Source organism: Podarcis muralis, chromosome 9 (genome assembly GCF_964188315.1).
Source record: "Podarcis muralis chromosome 9, rPodMur119.hap1.1, whole genome shotgun sequence".
Taxonomy (NCBI): domain Eukaryota; kingdom Metazoa; phylum Chordata; class Lepidosauria; order Squamata; family Lacertidae; genus Podarcis; species Podarcis muralis.
This window is the reverse complement of record NC_135663.1, coordinates 81,356,297-81,368,495: the sequence shown is the minus strand read 5'-3', so window position 1 is coordinate 81,368,495 and position 12,199 is coordinate 81,356,297. Positions and strand designations below refer to the sequence as shown.

At 43.8% G+C, this 12,199-nt stretch overlaps 1 protein-coding gene across 5 annotated transcripts in view; it reads left to right on the top strand.

Moving 5' to 3' along the window:
* The window catches only part of PEAK1 (pseudopodium enriched atypical kinase 1), an 88,305-nt gene that overhangs the window by 60,982 nt on the left and 15,124 nt on the right, over positions 1 to 12,199 (top strand). For 2 of the 5 annotated variants that reach the window (XM_077934565.1, XM_077934566.1), the window contains exons 3-6: positions 2,847 to 2,963; positions 4,465 to 4,661; positions 6,896 to 7,644; positions 8,522 to 8,611. In XM_077934565.1, the coding sequence (XP_077790691.1) occupies positions 2,847 to 2,963; positions 4,465 to 4,661; positions 6,896 to 7,644; positions 8,522 to 8,611 (1,153 nt within the window). The remainder of the gene's footprint in view (positions 1 to 2,846; positions 2,964 to 4,464; positions 4,662 to 6,895; positions 7,645 to 8,521; positions 8,612 to 12,199) is intronic. The other 3 variants (XM_077934568.1, XM_077934567.1, XM_077934569.1) reach the window with 3 other exon arrangements.

The following is a 12,199-nucleotide window of genomic DNA, read 5'->3' as shown; positions in this document are numbered from 1 at the left end:
GTGAGATAGTTACCGTATTTTTCACCCCATAGGACACACTTTTTCCCCTCCAAAAATGAAGGGGAAATGTATGTGTGTCCTATGGGGCGAATGCAGGCTTTCGCTGAAGCCTGGAGAGTGAGAGGGGTCGGTGCGCACCGATACCTCTAGCTCTCCAGGCTTCAGGAAGCTATCCGCAAGCCTTGCGCGCCCGGCGGGAGGTCCCGCCGGGCGCGCAAAGCTTGGGGCGGCATCCTGCAGCCCAAAGCACTGGGAGCCCTCCGGAGGGCTCCCCGTGTTTCCGGCGGGTGTCCGCAAGGCTTGGGGCTGCAGTCGCGGCTGGGGGGGGGGGAATAATTTTTTTTTATTCATTTCCCGCCCAAAAAAATAACGAGGTGCGTCCTATGGGCCGGTGCGCCCTATAGGACGAAAAATACGGTACATTAACAGAGAGTTATTTTCCCAAACTGTTCAATAAGCTCATGATGAACAAAAGTTTGAATCCAAGTATTGAGTCCACAACCAATACCTTATTCACTGTAAAACGCTTGCTCTTACCACTTGATCCAAGGCTTAGGGTTTATGATAGTAACTTTAAAATTTACATCAATGATGGGCTAAGAATATGCCTTTGTCAAGATGGACTTTGAGCGATTCATAGCATTCGGTATTTTTTCATATGGCCATAAGACACTTTGGCCAGCAATAAATTGAAGATATTGCCCATCATTGCAATGGTGGATTATATAAAGGGGATATGCATTATATATAATGTTTGTTTATATATAAAGGGGATATGCATCGTGCTGCATATTTGTGGAGGCAGTGGAACTTTGAGGTTGGGCTGTTTCTCAGGTTTTATCCAGTTTCTTGTATATTTTGGTTGGATCAGATTTTTTAAGGTTAGACTTCATTGGAGGAGTCTATCCACAGACCTATTTGTCACCTGCAAGAAACTTGATGAAGAAGCAGGGGGTGAGGGAAGATCAATGTGATGCTACCAGAAGGGATAGCTCAGTCAGTAGATAATGAGACTGTTAATCTCAGGGTTGTAGGCTCAAGCTCAGTGTTGGGCAAAAGATTCCTGCATTGCAGGGGGTTGGACTAGATTACTTTTGTAGTCCCTTCCAACTCTACAGTTCTATGATTCTAAGTCAAAATGTTGTCATACTTCTCTCATTTAATTGCTAAGAGATTAAAGCTTTCAGTAAAATTAATATCACCTGTAAAACTTCATTCCTCGGTTTGGAACTCTAGCCTCTTCGCTTGATTCTTGTGCCTGAATCAGAAATTGTCATTGTCTTATGTTGAGTTTAGGTTTAGTAGATACAGGTCTTTGCTACTTCTAGTGAGAGAAGTTTGCATGTCAGATTGACATTTCTTATAGTTTGAAAGAGAATATAAATGAGAGGCCCTTAAACTTTGTTGTTCTGGACTGTTGGTCCTGAGTTGCTGGAAAATAATAAAGACTTGTGGGGTTTTTTTGTTTTTGAAAGAAAGAAAGAGGAGGCTCTTCATTCCTTCTTCAGTCCCTGCTGCTTCCCACTTCCCAGCTTTGCATGCAAAGAGCTTAGGTTCAATTTCTGGCATCTCTAGGTGGATTTAAGAATACACACACACAGACACACAGACACACACACACACACACAGAGAGAGAGAGAGAGAGAGAGAGAGAGAGAGAGAGAGAGAGAGGCTGGCACCCCTCTGGAGGCTTTACCTGGGGCAAAGAAACCTGGCTAGCCCCACCCCCCTAAGCTAAAGCAGCTTCCTGTGTTCCTATTTTGGGATTGATATTCCTTTACTTCAGTGGGTGTTGGGATGCTCGTATTTGCCCTTGCAGGGAGGCCAGTCCAGATTCGATCAGGATTTGTAGTATAGAGTTATTAAATTAAATAACTATTGTTTGTTTGCTGCATCTTTATGCTAACTTTTATCTTAGGAGCTCAAGGTAATATGCATAGAATTGGAGTTGGAAAGGACCACCAGGATCATTTAGTCCAACCCCCTGCAATGCAGGAATTTTTTGCCCAATGTGGGGCTTGAACCATAATTTCTCTCTCCCTCAGACACACACATGCTCATAACAGGCATGCCAGGGGGTTGGACCAGGTACGTTAGTTTGAGATATGAAGGGTATAGTCCAGGGGTCAGCAAACCTTTTCAGCAGGGGGCCGGTCCACTGTCCCTCAGACCTTGTGGGGGGCTGGACTATATTTTGAAAAAATAAATAAATGAATTCCTATGCCCCACAAATAACCCAGAGATGCATTTTAAATAAAAGCACACATTCTACTCATGTAAAAACACGCTGATTCCCAGGCCGTCCGCAGGCTAGATTTAGAAAGCGATTGGGCCGCATCCAGCCCCCGGGCCTTAGTTTGCCTACCCATGGTATAGTGTATATAGCTGAGTGGTGAACTGAAAATCTCACATTCTGTGCGTTACCCACAGAGGCTCTCCCAGAACCCCTCCCTTTTTTTACAACTTTGACCAGGGAATGGAAGACGTTTCCTCCTTCCATCAAGACTGTTGCCGCATGATTGCAGTTCTAAAATCGATGTGTGTCCCTGTTTCTGTGACCGTGTTTTTAAAGCAGATTCATATGTATTCTTTTTGCCAAGGAGATAGCAACTGCTCTTTGGACTTTGTCAGCCTGTTAAGTGACTTCTGAAACAATGTCAGCTGTGTGCTGTAGTCAGGAGAGGGTTAAGAGGGCAGGGCTTTGGCTTGGCTTCTGCTGGTTTTCCTGAGGTGTTCTGGCACATTCCCCAGACCATCCCCTGGAGGTAAACATCAAGGTGCACTAGGTGAGATCATTCCTATGCAGAGTTCAGTCCTGGTTGCTCACAGCTTTGCACAACTTGTAGCTCACCCGACCCCAGTGGAATAAATGCTTCACCAGAGTTTCGAGACATGATTCAAAGGCTCAAGAAGGCTCTGAGAGAATTGCCTTTAATGGGGAACTGTGTGAGTGAATATAGTGGGTGAGTTCCTCTTCTTTCTTTTTTAATTTTCTTCCTTACTAGTTGTTGATTTACTTTGGCAGCATGTTTCTCAAAAGTATATGTAGAAAAATTTCACATATGTGGGGGGCTAGAAAGGAGCCTGTTCTGTACTTCACCAATCAATAAAATGTTTTTAGAGACACTATCCTGTAACAGGAATCCTTGTTTCAAAATAGCACAGCTATCAGAGGAAGGCTGTTTTGAAAGACTAGCTCTATCTATTGGTGAGTAAAAGGGGGGTGTTATAAGGTTTGATAAACACTGTCTCCTCCATGCCTCTGTTCCCAAAGTGAATTTACAACTTCTCAGATTTGATTTTTGAATGTGTCCTAATATGTGGAAAATTACATAGACTAACCCTTTGCTGTATGCACTGTTTTACACTTAATATGTTGTGGTTTACACTGGTTTTCACATGTTAATAAAACAGACATCAGTAATGAAAGGCTCAGTAACATGACAAGTTTTGGGGGAAGACTTTTCTGTCTAGGTTTGCTAACTTTTGTGGATGATTTATGCCAGCATGTACAGGTGGTTTCAGTAATATGTAAACATTGGTTGCCCTAATTTGTTGATTGCTTATGAGCTGCATTTTGTACTTTGATCAACCACTTTTAGGCTGCAATTTTATGTTGACATTGACAACTCTCTAATGATAAAACCTTGCCTTCCTTCACATAGATACAGCATAAACCCTGTATACTTCCATGTCCTGTTTTGCACTGTTTTGGACAATAATTTAGAACCATTGGTATATATAGATTTTTAAATAAGATTGCAGCCTTTCTCTGATTGGAATAAATGATGTTATTGTTTTGCATGATTAGTTTAGTTTAATACATTGTGCTGAATACTACAGATATGCTAAGTGACAATGAGCCAGTGTGTTCAGTTTTCTTGACTGAGATCTGAAACTGCTTTATCTTTTCTCCTTGAGTGATAGGATGCATTTTATGGAGTTTTGAATGCTTACCTCTCCAGTGTTAAATACTGGGCCTAACCTTTTTTTTTTTTATTTTAAACTGGTTAATGGTAGCAATATACAGTCATACCTCGGGATAAATGTGCTTCAAGTTAAGTATTTTTGGGTTGCGCTCTGCGGCAATCCAGAAGTAATGGAGCGTGTTACTTCCGGGTTTCGCCACGCGTGCATGTGCATACGGTCAAAATGACATCATCCGCGGAAGTGGCGACACGCGCAGGCGTGGCTTGTGTTCGCTTCAGGATGCGAACGGGGCTCCGGAACGGATCCCGTTCGCATCCCGAGGTACCACTGTATACTATTAAATACTATCTACCATTAATGTGGTAGTGAACATGGATACATCTTTGAATATTCAGGAGCTTTTAAGCTAGAAACTCTGAAAAAATCAAAACAGCTTTTTGCGGCACCGTGAGTCAGTTCAGTAAAACTGAGACTGCAGTCCTCTAAAGAATTTACATTGCTGGTGTCCATTTGGAACTTTTGCTTTTGTTTTAGTCAAGTGCCTGATGAACAAACTCTGGAAAATGGTTCCCCTCGGATTCCAAGATCTGCAATTGAAAAGCAGGAAAGTGGCAGTAATGCGTCCCTTGTTCCACTGTCCCCTCCCGAAATACCACAAGGACAAGAGGAAAGGGAGGAAATGTCAGATTCTTCTGATGTGAGTGCCTGCAGCGCTACATATAGTAACTTAGGTAAGCACCTTGCATCAGCACAGAAATATATTGTTTCTTATTTCTTTATGTGTTGTCTGAGTTTTTCACATTCACTTGAAAAACTGGTTATGAGAATAAGCATTGGTTTAATGTTCTTATGGGAACAAACAGACCTTTATATGTGTTCAGAACTCATAAAAATAAATATTGTTGCTTAACTTTTTGTGCCTCCCAAACTTTTGAAGTAAAGATTTAATTTTTAAATGTTCTATGTACTCTTTGAGTTAAATTTTATTTGAAATCCATTTTAATGAAAACTCCAGCACCCCATGTGCAATGATCTCAGCAATAGTTATACCATAAAAAATGTAGATGACTTTAAGAACATGTTTGATAGGTGCTAAATGAGTATATGTAGAAGGAGATGTGAAAGGTTTAAGGAAGTTAATGCTACAATGCTATGGGGCTTCAAATGTTCAACTGAACATAGTTCTAACTGAAGATAACATTTGCCTTCTATATACTGTATTCCAACTATGTTTTTATAATTACAGATTTTTATTTAGGTCTTCAAGGCAATGACTAACACCTAACAAATACCGTATTTTTCGCACTATAGGACGCACTTTTTCCCCTCCAAAAATGAAGGGGAAATGTGTGTGCGTCCTATGGTGCGAATGCAGGCTTTTGCTGAAGCCTGGAGAGCGAGAGGGGTCCGTGCGCACCGACCCCTCTCGCTCTCCAGGCTTCAGGAAGCTATCCCAAGTCTTGCAAGCCCGGCGGGATGTCCCGCGGGCTCGCAAGGCTTGCGGGCAGCAGCCTGCACCCAAAAGCTGGGGACAGCGGGGAGGCGCAGAGCCGCCACCCCGCTATTCCCCGACCTGATCTGGAGGCTGGCGGGGGGAGAAGCAAGCCTGCTTCTCCCCCCCCAGCCCCACAAGCTCGGGGGATAGGGGGATGGCGAAGCGCCGCCATCCCGCTATTCCCCGACCTGATCTGGAGGCTGGGGGTGGGAGGAGCAAGCCTGCTTCTCCCCCCCAGCCCCACAACCTCCAGATCAGGTCGGGAAATAGCGGGATGGCGGCGCTCCGCCATCCCGCTATTCCCCGACCTGATCTGGAGGCTGGGGGTGAGAGAAGCAAGCCTGCTTCTCCCCCCCACCATCCCCACAACCTCCAGATCAGGTCGGGGAATAGCGGGATGGCGGCGCTCCGCCATCCCGCTATTCCCCGACCTGATCTGGAGGCTGGGGGTGGGAGGCGCAAGCCTGCTTCTCCCCCCCCCCCAGCCCCACAACTTCCAGATCAGGTCGGGGAATAGCGGGATGGCGGCGCTCCGCCATCCCGCTATTCCCCGACCTGATCTGGAGGCTGGGGGTGGGAGAAGCAAGCCTGCTTCTCCCCCCCCGCAGCCCCACAACCTCCAGATCAGGTCGGGGAATAGCGGGATGGCGGCGCTCCGCCATCCCGCTATTCCCCGACCTGATCTGGAGGCTGGGGGTGGGAGGAGCAAGCCTGCTTCTCCCCCCCACCAGCCCCACAACCTCCAGGCTTCAGGAGAGCCCCACCGCCAGCCCCACAAGCTCGGGGGACAGCGGGAGAGGCGCAGCGCGCCTTTCCCGCTGTCCCCCGACTTGTCTAGAAGGCTGGCGGGGGGAGAAGCCTGCTCCTCCCCGTCGCCAGCCCCGCAAACTCGGGAGACAGCGGCAGGGGCGCAGCGCGCCCTTCCCGCTGTCCCCCGACTTGGTTAGAAGGCTGGCCCAGCCCCGCAAACTCGGGGGACAGCGGGAGAGGCGCAGCGCGCCATCCCGCTGTCTCCCGACATGGTTTGGAGGCTGGCGGAAGGCTTCCTCCTCCCCCAGCCCCGCAAGCTCCCAGAGCGATGCCAAAGCTGCGCGCAGCTTCGGCATGGCTCTGGGTCCCGTTCTGGGGGAGGGGGAAGCTCGGGCTTCCCCGCCCCAGCCCCGCGCCTGGCGGGGGGGGGGGAATAAATTTTTTTGCCTTTATTTCCCCCCCCAAATCTAGGTGCGTCCTATGGACCGGTGCGTCCAATAGTCCGAAAAATACGGTAATTGCAGTCTCTCTGTATATTCTCTGTTATAGTGATACTGGTTTAGGTTCTGAAGTTTCAGTCTTCCCACTAAAGAATTACTTCCTGTCCAGCCTTAAACTGAGATACTCATGCTCCTCTTCATTCTCTCAATGAAAATGTCTTGTGCATATGTATCTTTCTAAGTAAAAAAAATACAATGACTGTTTTCTATTGTCACATAGGGCAATCCAGAGCAGCTATGATACCTCCAAAGCAACCGCGGCAACCAAAGGGGGCTTTGGACGATGCCATTGCTTTTGGGGGAATATCTGACCCAGACATGACAGCTACCTTACATCCCACACCACCTCCATTGCCAAAGAAAACCATTATAAGAGCTCACACAGAACCACTTCCAAATGAACACCAGAATCAGGCCCTTGAAAGTGGCCTGTGTGTGATGGCCAATCCAACTTATGACATTGACACCAACTGGGACGCAAACAGTGCCTGCTCTTCTCTCAGCTCCGAATTCAAGGCAATGGACCATGAGTCTGGAGATTCCTTGGACAGGCCTCCAGAAAAGGGACTGGCAATCTCATCAGCAGCCAATGGTTTTTCCAATCTAACTGCTATCGGTGTGAAAGACAGGTGTTCCAGTAGTATGGAGTTTCTGTCAGGTAGACCTGCTACCCACAGCAAACATGGCAAGACTGTCCAGAAACCACAGAGACAAGCACTTTATAGAGGAATCGAAAACCGAGGGGAGGTGGTGAGCAGAATCAGAAGCCTTCACACTGATTCCCTGAAGAAACTGTCTGCCAAATGTGAAGACCTTTTCATGTCTGGGCAGAAAGATCAGCTTCGATTTGGGCTAGACAGCTGGTCAGACTTCAGATTAACCAGTGACAAGCCATGCTGTGAGGCTGGTGATGCTGTCTACTACCCAGCTTCTTATGCAAAAGATCCACTCAACAACTATGCAGTCAAGGTAAGAAGATAATTAAAAAGAGTCGCTCCACTAATCATATTCCAGAACTGTACTTAGTGTCCATTGCGCTTCATTACTATTGACTTTGTGCTTAGCGGTTACAAAGAAACATGTTCTTTTGTGAGAGCTAATGAATTTTTAATTAGTGAAATATTACATTTATGGCAGCATATAAAAATGCAATACAGTTAAAACAATAAACAACAATACCTACAACCTCAAAACAGTAATTTCATCCTGATCCTAAATAATTGTATTTTTATCTTGTGAACCACCCTGAGATCTCTGGATGGAGTGTTGTATATAAATCCAATAAATAAGTAATAAATAAATAATTGCGGCAGAATAACAGGATTTTATTATTAGCTTAGGGCCATATTTGGGTTTACATGCTTGTATATCCTGTTATAAACTTTTATTTGCTAGAGCAGCAATTTTTAGGATCATTCTTTAAGCCCTTTCTCATACATTCCATTCCATATGTTTCCAGGATGGTCCTGGGAAAATGCCCTCCAATGACCCTTCAGAAATGCATTGAGTAAACAAAACCTGAGGATGTTAGTGCCCCAAATTCCTTCTTTCTTTAAAGTGAATTTTTTGGCCTCCCTTTGTTTGTTTGTTTTACCCTTCTGACTTTTAAAACAAAAAAACTATTCTTGCCTATTTAGCATACTGCTGTTATAATGAGTTACTGTATATGAGGAGCTACACTTTTCCATTATTTATACAGAGGAGCAACTTAAATTATTTTGTTTCTATTTATTTTCAAAAGTGTACATTATTTTATTAAAGTTAAAGTGGTTTACAATGTAGAAATTAGGATAATACAATACATAATTTTACAGAAAAATATAATATTTTTAAAAATACATTACAGATTGCAATTGGATGCAGACTTTTTATGGCAAGGACTTACAGAACTATGATTTCACCACCTAAGGACCAAATTGCATTTGATATTAGTCAGGTATTTAAACAATTGTGCTTCTCCTGGTCACTTTTAATTTGAAGAAAAGTTAGCTGCAGGGTCCCAGTCTGAAATGTGCTCTCAGTTGGGATCCTGCACAGGTTTTCTGCTGAAAATCACTGCCTGCTTGGTTTTTGTTTCCCCTGATACTACTGTTTGCAGTAAACAACACTTTCAGGAATGAAAAGCAGCCAGGTGGGGACGGTTTTCAGTACAAAGCATGTGCAAGGCTCTAATCAGATACACATTCTGAAACAGTGCACTGTGGGAGAGAATACCCAACATGACTGCTGCTGAGTACTTTCACATTAGCAATTTTGGTTGCAGAAGGTCTGCAGGATGTGGCGACCAGCAGGAAGGGGAGGGGATGAGAGAAAGAGAAAGCATTGCAGAATTACAGATGTTGAAGCTGGGAATTGGATCTGACATGTTGAAGAGTATTGTCCAAAATAATTATGCAGATCTCACCAATGGACAGTGCTTTTCAAAGGCACCCTTTGTTCTTTGAAAGATAACTGTCAAACAAAGTTGCAACCATGGTTTCAGTACTATGCCCAAGCTAAAATCTAGACTGACAGGAATTCAAAACCAAACCAAATTGAGAAATTGTACTCCTGCTCAACAGCCTTTGCCAGAAACAGAAGTTTAGAAACAAGGCATTAGCTGTGGAGTTTGTCTCCAGATTACAGTGTGAGCTAGATCTCTTGAAGTCATCTACCAAATGTTTGCCAGTGTACCAGGGGTGGGGTGGGGGTAAGATATCAGTATACCAAAGCCTAGTGCACCAAAATGCTCTGAACTGGGCAGCAGCCTAAGATGACCATTGGTGCCAAGGGAGATGCAAGGTCATATGACCCAATACAGTTTCTTATCTGTGGGCTCATCCACACTTCCATTTGTCCCGTGATTTCTAGGCATGGACTCAAGAGGTTTTTCTTTTGTATCACCGCTTTCCCCAGGAAAATCTGTAGTTTACTGTTGATTCAGAACAAGCACCAATCCACAGAAAACCTGATTTACCTTTGTTCTAATTCAGCAGTATACAGCAGGTTTTCCTGGGACCAAAGATGAACCTCTCGGACGCACGCCTAAAAGCATGGGACAAGCAGACGTGTAGTTGAGCCCCAAGTCTCTGTTCAAGCCAACCACCACCCTGTAAGGTTCAGCAGTTGCCAGTCATACAGAAAGGACTATGCCATATAAATGTTCCATAATACTTGGTTCCATGCCAAGTGCTGTTTTACAAGATGTTAATTGGGTTTGTCATAAACTTTATAAAGGGAATAAAATCTGTTTTACACAGACCTTTAGTTTAGCTCAAGTGTTAATTTTATTCTGTAGATTCTATTACATACAACTGTAATATAAAATCACATTCAATGTACTTGTATTGAAAACAGATATTTAAATTGTCCAATTCATTGAGGTCAAAAATTACCCAATCTTGCCATAACACAGGGCTGCCTACTAGATTTAAAAATATTCACAAGTGGCAAAACATGTACAAAGGATCCCATTAAGATAAAGAAATTATGCCCTGTAGGCCGCATATTCAGCAGGTGCAGCCGTATTGAGTTATTTCTATGGCATGGAGCCCAGCTCAACTAATTGGAGGCATGGTTCTCATTTCATCTTGATAAGAACAAGTTTAATTGATTTCCTTGAGAAACTGATAGTGTGATTTTTATTTAACTTACCATGATTATTTTGTAGAAATAAAATGAACCATGGATTAGTTTTAAAACCATGCCTAAATATTACACATTGATGTCCTGTCAAAATACACCCAGACTTGTTCGGGAGTGTGCTATTTATTCTGATTAAGTACAATAACAAAGCTTTTCTCAGGTATGGCAGAAATAAAGCTCCACAGCATCTTACCCTCTTTTTGCTAAGTAGGTCAAGTTGTAGGGTGGTATAGATTAATTATAATTGCTCACATCCTAGCTCCTTTCAGCAACAAAAGCACAGGAATTACTGTAATACTTTGTAAGACAATGTGAAACTTTAAAATACAGTGGTACCTCATGTTACAGACGCTTCAGGTTACGCGTTTTCGGGTTGTGCACCTGGCTAAACCCAGAAGCATCGGAATGGGTTACTTCCAAGTTTCGGTGCTTGCACATGTGCAGAAGCGCTAAATCACGCTTTGTGCATGTGCAGAAGCTCCAAATTGCGACCTGCGTGTGTGCAGACACGGCGCTGTGGGTTGCAACGCTGCGGGTTGCAAACATGCCCCCTGCATGGATCATGTTTGCAACCCGAGGTTCCACTGTGGTACCTCTGGATACAAACACTTCTGGTTGCGCAAGTGTCAGGTTACAAGCTGTGCTAACCTGGAAGCAGTTGCTCCCGGATGCGAACTTTGCTTTGGGATGCAAGCAGAAATTACGCGCCAGAGGCACGCATGCAGCGGGAGACGCACTTTCACTAATGGCGCCTCATGTTAAGAACAGCTTCAGGATAAGAACGGACCTCCAGAACGAATTAAGTTCATAACCAGAGGTACCACTGTACTCTCAAAGTCAGCATCCTTTTCTCATAAAGCTTCTGACTTGCATAATAAAATTTGTTGTTATAAAAAACCTACACTGCTGTGTTATACATAACACAGACCTGTGCTCACCCCATCATTATAATCTGCATCCTATAATTATGAGGGGGAGTTGGAACACAAAAGATAGGGGTGCTGTAAGATGTTTCCTTTATTACCCAGACAGTCCATCCTCTGACAACCCGTTCTCCACCTAGGCTTATCAATTATGATGACAGAAATTCCCTATGGATGTAAGAATAACTAAACAGTAGCTGTTTCAATTAATGGTGCCCTATTTTCAGATACAGAGAGAATATAGGCAACCAATTTTACCACTTCAGCACCTGCGCTTTGAAGGATTATATAGACAGTTAACTTCTGAATGAGAGATTTTACCCCAGGATAGTTTGCCTTGGCTCAAGAAGGAGCCAAACTGCATATCGTAGAATCATAGAATCTTGGAGTTGGAAGGGACCATGGGGGTCATCTAATCCAACCCCTTCCAATGCAGGAATCTCAGCTAAAGCATCCATGACAGATGGCCAGCCAAACTCTGCTTAAAAACCTCCAAGGAAGGAGAGTCCACCACCTCTCATGGGTGTCCATCCCATTAAAATAAAAAGCAGGTTGCAGTATCAAAATCTCACTGATCTGAACCTGCAAATATTTGACTTTTTGTGTCCTTTGAGCTCAATTGTGTGTTTGCTTTGGAGCAGGAGCTAATATTTACTTATTTTTATTCAACAAGATTGACATACTGCTTAATAATAATAATAATAATAATAATAATAAATTTCTAAGCAGTGTGCATGTTCAATTTTTAAAAGCAATAAAAACAGTAAATATAATGGGCTGAATCCAACTAAGTTGTTACTCAGAGCTGAACCATGAATTTGCATCCAAGTTGAGCCATGCTTGGGGCAGACCCATTGAAATGAATGGATGCATGGCTTACTTTGAGTGGAACTTACTTGGCTACCACCCTGTTCATTTCAGTGGTCTACTGTGAGTTTGAGTAACACTGGATACAATCCATTAAAATGATCAAAATA